The sequence below is a fragment of the Salvia miltiorrhiza genome, chromosome 2 (assembly GCF_028751815.1).
Source record: "Salvia miltiorrhiza cultivar Shanhuang (shh) chromosome 2, IMPLAD_Smil_shh, whole genome shotgun sequence".
In the NCBI taxonomy this organism is placed as follows: Eukaryota; Viridiplantae; Streptophyta; class Magnoliopsida; order Lamiales; family Lamiaceae; genus Salvia; species Salvia miltiorrhiza.
The window spans coordinates 62,685,413-62,705,264 of NC_080388.1; the positions used below are offsets into that span (position 1 = coordinate 62,685,413).

The 19,852-nt window shown below is 34.2% G+C and overlaps 1 protein-coding gene across 1 annotated transcript; it reads right to left on the reverse strand.

Annotated features, from left to right (window-relative positions):
• Window positions 1-13,343: 13,343 nt before the first annotated feature.
• Window positions 13,344-18,058, reverse strand: LOC131010971 (UDP-rhamnose/UDP-galactose transporter 6-like). The gene is made up of 6 exons (XM_057938690.1): window positions 17,623-18,058; window positions 16,648-16,895; window positions 15,889-16,073; window positions 15,176-15,376; window positions 14,686-14,847; window positions 13,344-14,146 (listed from the first exon to the last, which is right to left on the reverse strand). Exons 2-6 carry the CDS (start codon window positions 16,775-16,777, stop codon window positions 13,817-13,819), a joined length of 1,008 nt encoding a protein of 335 aa, XP_057794673.1. The 5' UTR covers window positions 16,778-16,895; window positions 17,623-18,058; the 3' UTR covers window positions 13,344-13,816.
• Window positions 18,059-19,852: the final 1,794 nt, after the last annotated feature.

Below are 19,852 nucleotides of genomic sequence, written 5' to 3' on the forward strand. Positions count from 1 at the left end.
GCAGCCCTACGACGCATGCCGCACCCTATCCTTGTAATGGGTAAAATGCGTATAAGCCGAAATTATACAGCCCAACGGACCAGCCTGGTAAAGCGATCCATACCACATTTATAGTATAAGGTCCAAAATGGGCCCATATGAGGGAAATACGTAAACCCACTAAGAAAAAATCCTAAACTCAGCAGTTACTTGGCGACTAAGTCAGACGAGAGTCGCGGAAGATCGTTTCCTAAGAAATCGGAACCGCTAGGGTTTCAAGGAGCATTCCAACAAACCCTAACCCTAGTCGCCTCCCTGAAGGCCCGTGGCCTATATATACTAATTTATTAACGCAATTATGGTATCGGCAATTACTCATATTCACTTTTGCACTCACATACGGTCTCTCACTCTCGTTATCTCCCGCTCTCCCCGCTCTTCCGTTCCGCCTCCACGCTCACAATTCTCAAGGATCCCGATCGCTCGACTAGCCCCGCTAGCCCGGACGTCCGTCGCCCCTTATTCCACATCACTCATTAGCTATAATTCAACTTCCGGGATGCCCCGATCTTCCGGATACATCACTTATTACTGTCTTCTCTTTACCATTTATTTATTTTCGTTACGTTACTTACGCTTAATACTTCTATCAGTTCACTGACTTGAGCGTTGGAGGCCCTTCCATCGACACCCCCACCGATGCTCTTCGGAGGGCTCTAACGTTGCTTGTGGTTTCAGGTTGCTAGTGCCCGTCGATCCAGACGTGACTGACGTCACTTCCGTAATTGTCGGATTCACCCCCTACAATAGTGTCATTTGTAAAATAAAATAGTGTTAGTGTCATTTCAAGATAGTGTTAGTGTTTTTTTTTTATCAAGAAAAATATTTTCATTAATAGAGGTACCAGAGGTACCCAAAAATCATCTTACAGCACAGTTTGAGCAGCTCATTTGAGCACCAAGATGTAAGATCCATCTCCATTCCAACTATCCCGAAGATTTTATTACAACACCACGTCCTAATTTTGATCTCCATGACTATGTTCTTTGACTCTCATTGCTTACGTTCAAACCGTTTCTCATTCATTTTCTTCCAAAGAATCCAAACACAACATACCCAAATAGCGGACAAGAGCTTTGTAATATTTTTTTCTTTCCCGAAGCAAGTAAACATAGTGGCTTTCAACCCTTTAAGGACGCACCATTTCAATTCCCAGCCACTTATGGAGCCCATTCCAAACTTCCTCCGTCTTCGGACACCTAAGAAAAAGGTGATTTGTCGATTCTGGAAGGAGTTTGCATTCGCTGCACTTGGATTCTTCTTCTCCAAAATCAATACTTCTCTTCCTCAAGTTATCCCAAGTTGGGAGCCTATTTCGCATGAGCCTCCATGCTGTGACAATCGCTTTTTGGGGAGCCGGCGACTTCCAAATTGCTGCACGCCTTTTCTCTTCGCCGTTCGTCCTCGACTCCATAATCCGGCTTGCTTTTATAGTTAAGTACACCGATTTTGTGGAGAATTTACCGTCTGGTGACACCTTCTAGACCCAGCTGTCGACTCGACTTGCAACCGGTACAAAATGAGAGATAGAGTTTTTTAGTTGTTCAACTGCCTCCTTTTCTCTCTCGAACAAATCTCGCCTCCACTTCATCTCCCAAGTCCAAGAGCCCTCTTCCCAGGTTCCCCACTCCCCAACTGTGGCATGAAGGAATATTAAACTGAATTAACGTTCCGTTTGCCCGATGATCGTTTCTTGGAATATTATTAATTTATCATACAACGATTAATCCCTAACATGCTCCTATGAATTTAACAGCTGCACGTTGGAGTTCAGAAATACCTGAAGAATTCAGAAGAATTCGCATATTCGTATCTGAACAGACCAGTCAGCTTCAAGCCTTCGTTTGAAGCCTCAAACGTCCTTAAATCGTATTTCGCCCAGAAATACGACTTCTTCGTCTTCGAGAGAGCTTTCCGTGGCCGTCTGATTCGTCTGAATCGGAGTTCTCTGGAGGAAGTTATGGCCGTTTTACGGAGACTGCCAGAACTTGGTTTCCTGCGAAAATCTGACTCCAGCTCAGATCTTCTGAACTGTATCCCGCTCAGCTTTCACCGTTGGATGGACAACGAACTATGAAAGTCCCAAGAGAGAAATAAGCTCCACGCGTTTTTCTTTCCCTGCGCCCCACAGCTCTCAAAAACCTAATATTTTATCAAAGTATTTTCCTGAGAGCTGACAGCTGTATTTAAATAAAAATAAATACGTGTGGGCACAGAATTAGTGTAGGAGGCGTCTTTCTCTCCTTCTAGGGCTAGGAGACATTGGGCCAGTCCAGGGACCAGATACAAGGAATAAAGATGGGCCTCAAATAAATTAATTTATCTATGGTCAGCTCAGACCATAATTAATTTATAAATATCAGTTCATTCCACTAGAGAACCGATACTGACTTACCCCTTTATTGCCGGTGATGAGTCGGGGGCTTGTATTTAGACTTATTAAATCTCTGTATTTAAAATATCCGACATCCATTAATTAATTAGAGCTCTGACAGCTTAAATTAATTAATCTCTTTATAAATCCTTAAGCAGTACCACTCAAACTTTATTATTGCGCCTGAACTTAATCAACCTGCAGGGTTTAGCGCAATAAACCTTATTGAGCTCCTTAAGGGGATGTCATTACCCTATATCGGATACGGGTACTAATACAGATAATCAAATATCATATATTAACCGCTATCACCCAAGATACAGAGTACTCGAGTTAGTATATAACTTTCACCCATAGTAAGTCAAAGTGATATACGAATTAACATGAATACTTATTAGTATTAAGATCTTATAAGTCACCGAGATCTTGATTCTTCACTTAAGTCAGATAGAAGAATACATCTCAACTGTGGTCCTATCAATACGTAATGACGTACCAGTATAGACAAGTAGCCAAGACAAACTACTTCCATCTATACTGCAGCCTAAACCAATAACTTGTCCTAGAGTTATTTCGGCTGTGATCATATTATATCTCTTAAGGTTATTCCAATTATATGGTCTTCTGTGATCTACAACACACCATATAATCTACTTATATAGAGATAAAGAACATACATATGCAATCATGAACACAATCAGATAGGAGATTAGATAGTGAACTTAGGAAACATTGTATACAAGCATAAAACGTTCTTGCTTTCAGTATACAAATCCAACATGGCATCCTTATTAGCACTAAGTTGAAATAATCTAGGAAAGACGTACTTTAGTGGTTTTGTCCCTACCCATTTGTGCTCCCAGAACTTGGTCTCGTTCCCGTTCCCAATCTTTCGATAGATATTGTCCAGGAACCATTTCCCAGATGTCGTTCCCCCCACTGACAAGACTTTCGGCCACCATCCGCCCTTATTTCTTCTAGTATCCCTGAGGTGAAGGCCCTCCTCTCCCCACTCAACGTCTCCATATAATGATCTCATGACTTTTGCCCACAACAACTCTCTCCCTTCCCAATATCTCCATATCCATTTCATGACTAGAGCAAAGTTAAACCATTCGAGGTTCTTAAACCCCAGCCCTCCCTCTTTTTTGCTAGGGCAGAGATCACTCCACTTGACCCAAGGAATTGAGGCTGTACTCGCACCCCCGCCCCAAAGGAATTTACAAAGCAAGGAGTTTAAGGCTCTTACAATAGCTTTGGGGATAATAGAGAAAGATAGCTGGTAGGTTGGTATTGCTTGTAGAACTGCCTTCACCCGGGTGTAAGTGTCATTTAGTGTAAGTGTTTGTGTCATTTTGTACCCGAGTGTATAGGAGACCACCTCTATAAATATATACTGTTCTAATCATGTCAATAATCAATTGATCAATCGAAATTTGCTTTTCATTTCTAAAGTATGTTGTTTCAATATTACATTACATACGTACATTCATTTCCATTAGGCACACATTAATCGAGCTCGTATAAATCACGACTTTACTAATTAAGCTTTTCATCGTAATTGAGATAATTGAGTTAATTACATATTTCAATTTTGAAAACGAGTTAAAAATTACATAATTTTTATAATATGAAGCAAAAATTATGACCTTAAAAAAAGGGTTAATAGCCAGAAAATACACGAACTTTCATCGGAATTGCATATTGCACACGACCTTCAAAAATAGCCAGAAAATACATCACCTTTTAATTCAGTCGCAAATTGCACCCAAGAATGAAGAAATGGTGGTGTAATTTGCGACTAAATTAAAAGGTGATGTATTTTCTGGCTATTTTTGAAGGTCGTGTGCAATATGCAATTCCGATGAAAGTTCGTGTATTTTCTTGCACCCAAGAATGAAGAAATGGTGGTGTAATTTGCGACTAAATTAAAAGGTGATGTATTTTCTGGCTATTTTTGAAGGTCGTGTGCAATATGCAATTCCGATGAAAGTTCGTGTATTTTCTGGCTATTAACCCTAAAAAAAATGCCCATATGGCACGTAAAAAAATTCCGAAACTTCAAAATTATGAGTTGGGCGAGGAGAAAATTTCACGTGACATATCAAAACCCTTTGATAAAATGGGTTCAACTCATATTTGCAACTTTTTTGAAATATCGTGATATATATTTTTTTTACATATTTTAAAGGTTATATAATTTTTGTAAAATCAAATAAAAAATGTATATATTAACCTTGTAACACGATATTCTTAATTGCCAAATTAAACTCTTTTTTTTAATATATTATTAGTACATGTCCCATAAAATTATTTTATAGTTAAAAATACATATGATATTTATGCTGTTGTTAGTGAAAGGTATATACCTCGTGAGTCATAATCCATAACAAGTAACATCACATTATTTTATCCAAGTTAACAATTTTTATCTCTTTCTCGTGATAACGATGAAAAATATGTTACGTCGAATACATGTTTACCATTATTCAATTTTATAATCATGTCCCAAGTGAAACATTATTTAATGTTTCGAACAGAAGAAATCTTTGTCAGTATAGTTTCTGGAAGTTTCCTGAGGCACCGCCTAATGATATCATCAGACACTAATGTTTCACCAACATTCAATTTTTTAAGCAAACTTAGAATTGTATACAATTAAATTGGAAGAAAAATTGCAATACCAGCAAAATTCATTCGATGTCTGTCGGGATCGGGTCGAAAAACGCAGCGAAAATAATTTTTTTTCGAAATTATAAATAAAATAACTATTATTTCATTTCAACGGCATTAACGACTTCACGTTAATATGATGAGAGCGAGAAAAGAATCTCATACCTTTTCGCACTCCGGTTGATGTCGGAATTAGAAGCAATCGGTTGCTCGCAGGGATCCAAGCGTATCCCCTCTATCAAGTCGACACTTTAGTGACCGTGTCAAGCGATTAGTCTTTCGCTAGCAAAACCAAGCACTCCTTTTTTAAAACCAGAGATTGTCGATCAGAGAATGAGAGAGACCGAGCAGCCAGAAGGAGAGAAAAAAAATATGTAGAAACGTTTTTAACTCATAGATAAACGATCCAATTAACCCTATAATTAATTGCCTTAATTATAGAATTAATCTATTTCTACAGTTAACTCAATAGACGCAACGTTTCTTTTTCTCCAATCTGGAGAATACCCGGATATCTTATATCCGGATACAGCTATATATATATATATATCCATATATATATAGGGTGCGGTTATTGTGAGAACCACACTTATCGTGAGAACATAAGAACCATTAAAATCAATGCATCTACTATATAAATTAATGCATTCGCTATTAAAGTTAATGCATCCGAAAATAATAAAATTTTTGCTCCCTTCAAGATTCGAACCCAGGATCTGCATTCATCCACCAAGATGATGCATCCACCGTAGATCTTGATGATCGAATGGTTTAAAATGGTTCTCTGTTCTAATTTTATTTAGTGGTTCTTATTTGAACCTCTCCCTATATATATATATATAAATATGATTTTATTAGATTTAAAATTAATCTAATTAACTTTATCTCTAATTAAATTAATCCTATTAATTTAATATATAATCAGACTTGTTAATCCGATTATATTCAACAAAACTAATTTAATTGAATATCTAAATTAACTCATTAATTTAGAACAAATCTCAATATAATTAATCGAATTAATTAATTGGATTTCACTATTAAATCGATTCAATCTGACACGTTCTACTAAATTGTGTGTGACCCTCTTAGGTTCACGACTAGCACTAGTAACAGGCTTGTAACACATTACAACTTAATTAATTTAACCGATAAATTAATTCACTTGAAATGAACTATTTAATTTCAAGAACCTATAAACCATGGGGACATCTAGCAAGTAGCATGGCCATCTAGCACTATGTGAAATAGCGAGTAAACCTATTTTGATTATGAATCGTCATACACGTATGATCCTTCTATCATCTAATTTTCCAATTGGATATTGAGTATGGAATTAAATCGAAAACTCAAAATAATCCAATAATCATATTTTCAATTGAATTCAATAACTCTTAAATGAATCATAATTCATTATGCCCTGGCCAAGGTCTTCAAGTTATGAACAATGAAAACTATGGGAAATTCTCTTGTCTCACAAGTACTCGTAATAGATTATTTATTGACCACTCATTAATCTCCATATAAGTTCATATTTCATCCAACATAAAATCTTTAGTGATTGACTAGCAATCAGAAAATATATCAAAATGAAATAGAACTAATACAAGATTACTATGGTGTCTCAACACTTCATTTCTTTCATTGCGGCTGGAAAAAAGAAGAAAGAAAGAAGACTGCTTAACGCTTTGTGGGTGGGAACAGTGTGGTTGCTCTGGGAAAGCAGGAATGGTAGTCGTTTTCAGGACAAGGCTTGGGATATAGATAGACTTGTCTTTCAGATTAAGGGGAGACTTTGGAGTTGGAACGAGGCCTACAAAATCTTGGAGTTAGGAATTCCTTTTACTTCTTGGTGTTCCAAAGACTTCAAACTTGTTTTGTTGTTCTGATTGGCATTCCTGATGCCTTGATTCATTTTCTTTCAATAAAAATTTTACTTTACTGATAAAAAAAAATGGTGTCTCAAGTCAAAGGACTAATCGTATACTATCATAATATAGTAATTCTTATTTCGATAAAACAAATTCCATATAAGAATTTCTATCGGGTCAGTTCGGTGTACTTGTTCTCCAACAAGCACCCACATATATACACTTACATCAACTATGTTAATGTTGATGAAACGCAACATTCTCATCTTATGAGTGTGTATCATATGTGCGAGCTATTTCCAACAATTCAATATCCTTTTCTTGAATAGTTATTTCACTCAGAACTATTTTAAGACCAAAGCTTTAAAGACATATTTCATAATCACCATCATATGCGTGATCATATCTTATAACTCTTTATGGTCTAAGGACTTCATCTAAATCGCATAAGTTATTAAAAACAAATACATTAGATAAGTAAATGCCTTTATTAATATATATTCCAATGAGATTGAATTTACATATAAATAAAAAAAATGACCAATCTAATTGGTGCGCCGGGTGTAACTCTTTCAATCTCCCACTCGCTCTAGCACCAATCACCCGCGTATCTTAGACCCATCTTCTCAAGATGTCCTTCGAATACCTTTTGTGACAACGGTTTAGTAAGTGGATCTGCTACATTTTCTGTGAAGCAACTCGCTCCACAACGACATCACCTCTACCAATGATTTCTGGAATCAAGTGGTATCTTCGCATAATGTGTTTGGATCTTTGATGAGATCTTGGTTCTTTAGCTTGCGCAATAGCTCCATTGTTATCACAATATATAGGTACTGGATCAACAGCCGAAGGGACGACACCCAACTCTTGAATGAAATTCCTTATCCAAACAGCTTCTTTTGCCGCATCAGATGCAGCAATATATTCAGCTTCTGTGGTGGAATCAGCAACCGTTTCTTGTTTAGAACTTTTCCAACAAATTGCTCCACCATTTAAAGTGAATATAAACCCTAACATAGACTTGGAGTCATCTTTATCAGATTGAAAACTAGAGTCGGTGAAACCCTCTAGTTTCAGTTCCCCACCTCCATAGATCAAAAATAAATCCTTAGTTCTTCTCAAGTACTTAAGGATTGATTTTACGACCTTCCAGTGCTCTTCGCCTGGATTAGACTGATATCTACTCGTGACACTCAGAGCATGAGCGACATCAGGTCTTATACATAGCATAGCGTACATAATACTCCCTATTGCAGGAGCATAAGGCACACGTGTCATTTTTTCTCTCCCTTCAGGTGTATGAGGAGACATAGCTTTAGTGAGAGAAATACCATGACTCATTGGCAAGAATCCACGTTTGGATTCTTCCATGCTAAACCTTTTTAACATTTTGTCTATATACAAGGACTGAGATAATCCAATCATCCTTCTCGATCTATCTCTATAGATCTTGATTCCAAGAATGAAAGATGCCTCTCCCAAGTCCTTCATGGAGAATTGTTTTGACAACCAAATTTTTGTTCTCATAGTGCTAGATGGCCATGCTACTTGCTAGATGTTAGAGATTGTAATTAAGTATGATAGTTAGAGATTGTAATTAAGAATAATATCACGATGTTTTTTCCCAGTCTTTTGAGAAAAAATGAATTTTTTCACTGAGAAGATAAAATTATCATATTAGAACAAAGCCTAAGAAAGTCTGAAAATGGATACGTAAGTTGTAACAAATTGAAATAGTCGAATATATTTTTAAGTTTTATTATCAACCAAGTTGAGCAGTTAATCAAGCTTAATTAGGTTTGAGCGAAATTTTAGATTTAATTATACCAATTAAGTGTTTAAAGGTTTTCTTAGAAGTTTTTGTTATATATGTGTATCTAAGGCGTTGAAAGGAAGAATCATATAAAGTATTTAATTGTGGTTCAAATTAATGGCTTACCAAATTTCAAAAATTAAATTAAGTTAAGTACTCTTTCCGTCCCGTTAGACTTGTCCCATTTTTTTTACACGATTATTAAGGAGAGTATAACTAGTGTAGTAAAAGTGTGTAAATGTATGAGGTCATATTATTTGTAGTGTAAAATCATTACCAAATATAGAAACATGACAAGATTAATGAGACAACCTAAAAAGAAAAACAAGACAAGATCAATGGGATGGAGGGAGTATATTTTTGTTATGGAAAACATTTTATAATTCTAAAATTTTATATATAATGTATGTTGATGGTTTTTTTTATATATATATATCATATAGGATTAAGATCAAATAAAAATATTATTTGATGAACTATGAATCACTATATGAATTACTTGCAAGTATTTTCGTGGTTCTGGATTCAAATCTCATAAGAATCGTAATTACAAGATCACGAAAGTGCATTTACTTTATACGTTAAATGCACTTATTCTATACATTAAGTGCAAAGTTTGCAATTTTTATGAAAAATCAAGTTTTCGCTATAATACTACCCTATATAGAAATTTATGAGAAATGTTACATCCACCTATAGTTCAAAAATAAGTTTATATGAGGTAACTTGAAACGTGTTTCATTGTGAGCTACATACAAGTACAGCTATATATAGTTCAAATATAATTCTATATAAAGTAATTTGAAACATTTTTCATTTTGGATGCAACTATAGTCCAAATATAGATAACTTGAAGCATTTTTCATTTTGAGGTATCTTAAATAGTTCAAAATATAAATGTATATATATAAGGTATCTGAAGTTGCCAAGTTATTATTCCACCAATAAAGTCACATACTGTGCACTTTACAACTAGTATTAACATCAAAAACTATAGAAAGGAATCATCTTTATTTATTGGAGCCACAAAGCCGAACTTTTGGAACAATCTAGAATGAATAATGGGTCATGGAATAAAGTGTCATTACCATTTTTATATATTAAAATTTGTCAACTGCGTAGGCAAAAAAAGTTTCTAATTTCTAAATCAAGGGCAGAGTGGTCAATGGACGGCCCAAATTAACCCATAATAGAAATGTCGAATAATTTAAACAAATATAAGTCAATAATTACCGAGCGACATAAAATAAAACATTAATTTAATACGAAAAGAAAATCCGGGACCGTCCGATGTCCACGTGGCGTCGTGGATGTCGTTGTCGGGTGGGCCCCCCTAAATGTTATTGCGCTAATGGTGAGCTAGTGGACAAGCTTTGGACGGTTTGAAATTTCGAAAGCATGATAATATTCTATTTCAATGATGTGATTTAGCACTAAACTAATACTAATTAAATATGGTTAACTGCTTAAGTAGACAACACAACCCTAGTGTTGTACTCCATCTCCATCCGTCCCAAACGAAATGGCTTATTTTTTTTTGGCACGGAGATTAAGAAATGTGTATAAAGTAGATAAAGTGGGTTAGTGAAAATTATTTAAATATTAAGTATAGAAAGAGTGTGTATTGCCAAAAAATGAAACATGACATTTCGTTTGGAACAGCCCAAAAAATAAAACATGACATTTCGTTTGGGATGGAGGGAGTATTCAATTTGAGGGTTCGAGTTTGGATCCGTTTTGGTATTTAGGGGCACACATAGAGAAAGTTCTCAATCAAAACATAATCTCAATTTTAAATTTGAGTTTTCTAAAAATGGTAAATTTTCTGCAGCTGAATTTGGTTATGTGATTTGTACAAAAAAATGCTTAGAAGGGGCTGAAGCCCCCTTCCCTCCCTCTCCTAGGTCTACTTGATCGAATTTATTGAATATGCATAATTTATTTATTACTACCCTTCATTTCAATATTCTTGATATATTTTTCTTTTCGTACTATCTTAAGTATTTTTGCACGTTTCTTTTTCGAGCAATTATTTTATAGTATAAATAATATAAGTCCATATATATTTACACACTTTTACATTATAAAATTCCTTTTTTAATACACACGTTAAGAAATAGGTTATTAATATGAAGATGGAGGAAGTATAATTTACGATTTTTTAAGTATTTGAGTAAGAGTTCCCTCGTACAAGAATGTTAAATAAAACTATATTAAGCATAATTTAAATTGAATTTAAGCACTATTTTACCAGGATTTAGAGTTTAATAGCTAAACTAAAACAACAATATTCTGCGCCGAATTTATTCCATTGATTCAATTGATGTAGTTACAACGCACAAACTATGTTATTGCCATCTCGATTCATGTTATTATTGTTGTTGGTCATACATTGTACTTTAAGTTGTTTCTTCTATTCGGTTTCAAATTTCTTATACTACTCCCTCCGTCCCGCTTCAAATGACCTTAAATTTTTCGATATGGAGATTAAGGAATGTGTGATAAAGGTGTAAAGTGATGATGAGACTATAAAAAAGTAGTGTTAAATATTTCTAAATTTGAGTTGGATCATTTGAAGTGGGACAACCCAAAATAGAAATAGGGTCATTTGAAACAGGACGGAAGGAGTATTTCTTTTGTGAAAGTACTCAAATAGTGAACAAAATGACTAGTTCTAGACTTCTAGTGTAGTCGATGGTTGGTGGCGATCTGCTCGTCCTTCAATTTTGAGTTTTGTTAATCTAAGACCAGTACTTTGAGGATGCGTTTAGTTTTAGGTTATAAGGTATGATTGATAAAATAATTTAGTTTAATTAAATTTTTTGAATTGTATGATTTAATTAGTGATGGATAATTTGCCCCATACCTTAATCATCTTAACATCATAAAGTTGGATGGGTTATGTAATTATTCTTTAATTTTATCAATTTTATCTATCATATTCAACAAATCGATCGCCCTCTAATGATTTATTCATGTTTTCTTTTGAGTGGAATTGTAAAAGGAGTTGGTTGCGCTAATTAGAAAACTTTTGGCATGCAAAAATACTACCTCGGACCGGCCTCAAAATAGTGATTTTTTTTAAAGGACAGTCCCAAACTAGTTATGAGCACAAAATCTGGCCAGTTTGAGCCCATGGGCCAAATGGACATTTCTAGCAAAAATTGCATGGGTAGGGTCAAACCATGTTTGACAGCTCTACATAATTTTAGATAAAATGTACTCCATTTTTTTATGTTCGAGGTTTTTGCTATGGATAGTTATATTCATAGCCTTTATTTTAAAATGTCAAAAATAATAATTAGGACTCAATTTATATTATTAAAGAAATACTTAATCAATAATATATAAGAATTAAAATGTAATTGAACATGCACAAAAATTTCTCTAATAATTTTTTTTAGCAACAACAATGGACATTATTAAGGTTAATTATATGATAAAATAAATCTAATTTTTCTTATATAATAATAATAATAATAATAATAATAATAATAATAATAATAATAATAATAATAATAATAATAATAATAATAATAATAATAATAATAATAATAAATATTACTTTCATATTTGATAAAAATTTAACTAAACACAAAATTTAATAATTTGAAATCAGATTACTTTATCAAGACAAAATCTTCGCCAAACAAACGGGCCACGACACTAGGTTAATTTGGGTTGAAATATTTACACCCGCAATATGAATTTACTTTTTGGATAAGGAGTGGATAGTTTAATGGGCCCAAGATATTTAGCTTGGGCTACATGGCAGCCCAAATAATCACAATCTGACATTCAAAATCAAACTATTAGAGCATCCGTATCGCCTATAGGATAGCGGTCTACTCGTGTAAGGCTCGCATCGTATAAGGCGATGCAGCCCTCTCTTACACGAGGACTATACGTTCTAACGTGTAGCCCGATCGACCGTTTAAATAAGGCGCGTGTTTTACACGCGCCATTAAAAAAAAATCGAAAATTTGAATTTGACTGCATCGATTTTTGTGTTTTTTTTTTTTTTTTACCGTCGTGAGCTTATCTTAAACTAGGATTTTAATTTATGTAATTTTAATTATGTTTTTAATATTTTTTTATGTAATTTTTAGGTTTTTTATTTTAATGAAATTTTAATTATTAGTAAAATGTGTTATTTAAATTTGAGCAATTAAATTTAAGTGAAAAGCATAAAAATCAAAACTAAAAAAATCATGTAGGCTATCATATAACCCCAATGCAGCCTCTTTACATCATGTGGTCCCCCTCCTAAAGTAAGCTATCATGTAACACCAATGCGGATGCTCTTACATTCCATAATTTTTTATAATTCGTAAAATCTTAACGAACTATTCACATTATTAATTTATTATTACAAATTAAGCAGTCAAATATACTTTGTTTATATAAGAATCTTTAGAAGGTGTCTGGCCATTACTCTCTTCACTGTTCGCGTATATAAGGTTATGGATAAAGGCAATACAATTCTTGCTGTATATTTTTGAAACAATATACAAAATAATTTACCAAAACAAACTCAAAATATCGAAACATTTAAAAAAACAATCAAGAATTCTCAAAATAAAATAAATAGGGGCCAAAAACCTCTCTTGGTTCCGTACAAAATTACAAAGTGAACTCATACAAATTTTACATAAAGACACAATACACAACACCAATAGGCAAAAACGCTCATAGACCTTACAGCATCAGTAGAATAATCATATCCCCTCCTTTGATAAATGAGAAAAATATAAACGACACTATAACTTATGAGGAATTAATGTCACTATAAATTATGATCAAGGGGCGAAAACCCGATGAATAATGGCAATTTTAACACTGAGTAGGGGTAGAGAAGAGACTGTATTTATCAGAAATACAAAATTTCCTGTTCTTGTTTATCCTCAGTTGGTGCTTTTGTAATGAGCAGACTCTAATAATAAACCAATTTAAGAGTTTCCACTGTATCTAGAGTCAGACCATTAAAGAATCGTGGTATGAGCTAACCTTTTTGTGTGCTACAATGTCAACTGTTCGAGAGTCTTACACCTTGTCATCGGCTTCAGAAGATTCTGGCGACCCTCCGTGCTTTTGCTGACTGTTTCTGGACATTGAGTGGCTGCGTCGCTCTTTGCCACCAGGTTTTGACGAGGCATTGCCGTACCAGACCATCCCAATAACGGCAATGATCATGCCAACGACTACTTGTATGTTCAGGCCCTCTTTTCCAAAGAATAAGAAGCCGAGGATCAGTACAAGAATAGTCTTCATGTGGCCGAGGACTTGGAAGGAAACAGCAGTAAATCTGCCTATGCAGATGAACTGGCTGAGATTCGTCCCGACTGCAATAGTACATGACAGGATCAAGAACACCTGAATAGCCAAAGATTAAGGTTATTGTATGCGCCTCAGTTTGGCAATGAGTACAGCTTCACCGTGAGGCGAAGAGATTCAGATACACATCAATTTTCATGGCTGGTAGGGAAGGGGAGAAACGGAGTGTGTAAGAGATGGATGCCCCATTTTGCTGGTGTGTAGTATTTGCAAGTGATAAGTTACCAAAATATGAATTGAGAAGTTTGTGACTGAAATCAAACAAAATGTGCAGTACTTTCCTTTATTTCTCATTAAAAGGCTAAGTCATCATCACACGCGGAGCAAGCCTAAGCATAGTTAATAAACCGGAGAATTTCGTCTATGGGTAATACCTAGACCACTGTATAAAATGGTTTAAGAGTTAATATCTTTTGACACTCATCTGTGAAACCAGAAAAACTAAAAATGATTATGATATGCAAACTGAAAGAGAGGTATGGACAGAGAAGTAATACTAATTAGTTATCATACCACGATCGGGGGAAACTGAGAGCAACCAAAAAAACACAAATGGGTATGGATATGAGAATACTTACCAGAGATGGAAAATGAAATTGAAACTCGTCGATTCTCTTGCTTGTCAACCAATAGTCTAGAAACGGGCCTAGCAACAATAGTGATCCAGCCTGGGCTGGTGCCGTATGCCCCAGTAGATTGAAGGAAGTAAGGGAATACTTTCTTTGGAGATAATGAACATACTGCATATACAAATCCCAAATCATATGATCATCTTCAAATAATGCATACAAAATAGTTAATGGCACAACCTAAGATAGACATTCCGTTAAACTGAAAGCACATTACAGTACTCAAAGATATTCTTTACTCCACATGTAAGTTATGTAACTCATTAAAATTTTAAGAGGAAAATTAGATCTCTGTTGCAGCAGACATTGCCGATTTTACAAACCAAGTATATGTAGATGGCCACTTTCTTGCCCAAATCCATACATCCAATTGTGCTTCTTTGATTTAATAGTTACAAAGAAAGTATGATATTACGATAGTGAATAAAGTGAAACTTACATACTGTTGCAGTGCTGTACTCCAGACTGCAATAAATGCAGCGGCAAATCCTTTGGCATTAACACTCACATCAGTAACTGTGCAGACTGCAACACCCAGGAGAACAATTAAGATGCTAAGCTTTGTGTCTCTCGAATATCGGATCTTGTCAAACACAACTTCCAACAAGCAGGAGACAGGTATCATAGTCAGTTTTGCGATCTGAAAGTATGCAAGACATAAAGTAACCATTAGTGATCCAGTAACTTAAGTTGCCATATATGTTCCCCATTTTCCTTTTCATTTTTCATTAATGATGAATGAAGGGTGTGGATAATCACGCGCCCACGGAATCAACAAATACACCCGAACTACTAGCCACTCAAAAATAATGTTAATAGACATGATTAAAATACCCCAAATTCATCTCCTCTCCCTTTTTTACCTCCACAGCCCCACATCATCACTGGTACTCAGCCAGCCACTGTGTCCTTTGGTCCAAATAACCCAACAGCTACATCAATACTGTCCTCGTTATGATGTAAAAAAAAATATACCAAGATCACCTAACTGCCACCAGAAACAGGTGCAAATTGCAGCCAGAATCAAGAGATGCATTTAGGGTAATTTAGTCATTTGAATCGAAATTATTTTGAACTAGAAGATTGGTCCGGGTGTATTCATAAATCTTAGACAAATATCCACACCCATGGAAGAATTTCATTGATAATTACCTGGTAGAATCCCACTGAATTCCACATTAAGCTGACATTCATCCCAACAATGGAGAAATTTGCAAAGAAGATAAATTTAAGAAGCTCCGAGTATGGTAGATGAGAAGGTTGAATGTAACCCAACCACCTTAGAACGACCGTCATCAAGGTTGTGGTAGCAAAATGTAAACCAGTTAATGTAGTCGCTGCACAAGTGGAACTAGTTAACAAACCTTTAAAGAACCTTGCACTATAATGGAAGCACAATAAACAAAAATTGTAAAGTTCAAACATTTTCCATAAAATCCACCATTAAAATCAGAAAATAATTCTGTCATTATTTTAGTTCAGCTACCTCCTTGTTTCAATTGCTGGTGAAAAAAATGGTCGCTACTGCGTATCACTTCACTTGGCTCTTCATAAAGAGTGCATTAAGCTTTTTTGTAATTATCAAGGTGTATTACAGTGCCTATGATATAACTTCTAGACTAGAGACAAAATTAGCTTCGGTGCAGGAGTACATCGATAAAATTTAGTACCAAGAAGGAACATTCTTCCTCCTTTTTACACCCAAGGAGTCCACATAAGTCTATAACTGATAATTATTTCCGGCATGCAATCATACATCCTTATCCTTAAGATTGACAGCTACAGAAATTTTCAACAAATATTTACGAATATGTCTCAAGCAATAGTTCAATTTTGACCACGAATGTGCATGTTAAGTCCAAACAATGCAAAATAGAAATAATTGCTCATGATAAATGATGATAATTATACCAAAACTGAAGCCGTAAGTAGCCATTAATGCCTTGTTCACAATTATGATCCCAACTGAAGTGACTACATTGAACATCCATGCAGCCGCATCGACTGCAGCCTTCTTATCAGCTTTGCTTGTTGATGGCATATTGTTTTCTTTTATTTTTTCCTTATTCGTGTCACGAGGGGTGAATAGCTACCCTGATAGGACCATAAAGTAGCAACGAGACCACCACATCCAATACGAGATCTTTCCACTAAATATCCTGCACGAGTACCGCTTCAGTCAGAAGGTTTAAGCCAATTATTAAACATTTCATTGATATAATTACCCCAATATAAAAGTTGTAACACATTAAACAGTTCCAGCATAAAGAAACCTCAGATAGCTTAACTTTCTGAGTCAGAAAAAACAGCCATTCTACCCAGTTGGACACAAATTTTCTACTATATAACTGATATCAACGAAAAGAAAAAAAGAAAAATAGTCATGTTTGTATACAGCAGTCCTTAATTCCACACTTTATCAATTTAGGAAATTATTAAAGCAAAAATGGAACAGAATTTAATAAAAAATCCAATATATTCCAAAGCCTAGTGATGAGATGCATTTATCACACAAATCAGATCACCGAATCAATCGCCATCTAAAACTCCAAACTAATATCACTATCCTAAATCAATTAGCAAATCAAGAAGAATTTCTACTCTTAATTTCAACACAGATCACAAGATTCACATAAGCATCAACCATACTCCGCTATTCAAATTCACTCAAATCCCACCACCATCAGATCTAACGTCCCAAAACCCTTAAATTCTCCCAGATCGCATTCAATCCCGCAAACCCACTTCAGCAACACGTCAAAATTACAGATCTAACCACACAGCGTAATCGAATTCAGCTGGAATCGAAGCAAAACCCAACTCCGCATTACTTGAGAAATCAACATATACAGCAAAATGCAGTAAAAAAAATGAAAAATAATTTACCCCTTTCGAATTCTGTAACGGAATTAGAAGGGCGCTGAGCGTGAAATTCAGCTCTCCACCAGATCCTCACAACTCTTGAGTTAATAATGGCTGAACGTGTTTGCATGTGATGTATATATGTAGGTGTACGTATATGTGTATGTATCTGCGTGTCTAGGAGAGTAGAATTCAGCCCAAGTACAGAGTGAATGAATGTTAATTTGGGGGAAATGAGATTTGTGTTTTTAGGGTTTGACCACAAAATTATATGAAGATGGAAATGCCAGTTAAAGGAACCTTTTCCTTTACTACTCCAAAAATCATACCAAATAAATTAATAATAATCCAGATCAGTTAAAATATAAATTCAAACTTAAGAATTACTATGATATTCTTTTCACTACTCAATAAAGATAATGCGAAATCGAATTTTAAAAATCACTAACACAACAAAATTGTGATAATAGTTGACTACGAGACTGGAGGACAATCATATTCATCGCTTATAGAAACAAACATAAATGACATGATTCGATTCATATGTCATAAAATCAACATATAGATGTCGATCATCTATCTATTAATGAAAAAAATAAGGGAAGTGTATGCGTGTGTTGGTCAAACCATAAGAGATGATTCGATCATCTATTCATTAGTGGAAAAATAAGGGAAGTGTATGTGTGTGTTGGTCAAACCGTAAAAGATTAAGGTCTTGAACTCGAGTCTCATATGTATGACGCAATCTTTAAATTATTTTATTTAATATTATTAATTTATCAAAAAAAAGTGAAGTTATAAATATTATCACATCAAATATTATTAGGACAAGTTTTTATGAACGGACAAAAATAATAAATTAAGACTATTTTGTGGACGTGTATATATACATATCTTTCTGAATTTATCCTTGCAATGAGATGAGTTAAAAATTAAGATCCAAATTCACGGTATTAGTTATGACTTAAATATTGATCTGTAATTTTTCTTTTTTTGATAAATTACATAATAATGTGACTGAGGAAATCTTGAACATTAACTTTTTACTGCTAGGTAATACACACACCCTAGGCCAACACACATATGAGTACTGATCTGTAATTTATTTTACCGTGAGATTGTGTTACACGAGGCTCCCCAAACCTTTATGCCTAATTACTAATTAGGTTCTCTAAAAAAAAGCCTTCTGCCTAATTATACATATAAAGCCTAAAACTCATTAATTTAAGTTAGAATAAAGCGTTTAGTTTGTCAGCCAAATTAATTCTGGCACCTGAAATGTCACTTTCGAAGTAGTACTGTAATACATGAATGGGATTTTCAACGAGAGCAATTACGTTTTCATTTAATAAAAAGATAAGAAACCACTATACATTTTCGTCATCTAAGGCATTATGTTTGTTAAATTAATTGAATAAAAATGTTACACTATGTAAAAATGAATAATATATTTACTGAAATCTATAAATTTATTCTAATAAAAAAATCCAATTTATAGTAAGAATATAAAATTAATAAAAAGAAATGTAGATTAATGTGGCTACACGTCCTGCAGATTGATCGATCTAAACTCAGTTAACGAGTTTCAATTAATTACAAATACATATATAAGCTAAAAATGATATGATTTAATTGAATTCCAAATAATTAATTTGACTTACAGGCCAAAATATAAATTGACGAAAGTTAACAAAAAGTTCAAGCAACTGGAAGATTGCGTAAATGTTGAAATGCATATTTGCATTTCGCTCTATCTTCAAGCTATTTTTTTAAAATGCAAATTATTGGGTACACATTATGAGATCGATTTGAAAGTTTACATTTCTTCACAATAATGTTTACTTTTATTGATAAGAACTTTTAATTTAGTATTTTCACTCATTAATATTCTTAACTATTTGGTCAAGTAATCATTATCGTTACAAAAAATAATTATTGTTACAATGAAATGTAATATTTATAAAGTATTACATTTATTCACGATAAGTGCATGTTACTTTTATTCATGAGAACTTGTATTATTACATAAGTATATATTTGTGGGGAGAGGTTCAAATAAGAACCACTAAATAAAATTAGAACGGAGAACCATTTTAAGCCATTCGATCATCAAGATCTACGGTGGATGCATCATCTTGGTGGATGAATGCAGATCCTGGGTTCGAATTCTGAAGGGAGCAAAATTTTTATTATTTTCGGATGCATTAAATTTAATGGCGAATGCATTAATTTATATAGCAGATGCATTGATTTG

Coding starts and splice junctions, on each gene's coding strand:
- LOC131010971 (XM_057938690.1), bottom strand. CDS start 16,777: ATGCCATCAACAAGCAAAGCTGATAAGAAGGCTGCAGTCGATGCGGCT. Junction 16,074..16,647: donor TACTTACGGCTTCAGTTTTG/GTATAATTATCA, acceptor CCACTTGTGCAG/CGACTACATTAACTGGTTTA. Junction 14,848..15,175: donor GTACAGCACTGCAACAGTAT/GTAAGTTTCACT, acceptor TTGTATATGCAG/TATGTTCATTATCTCCAAAG.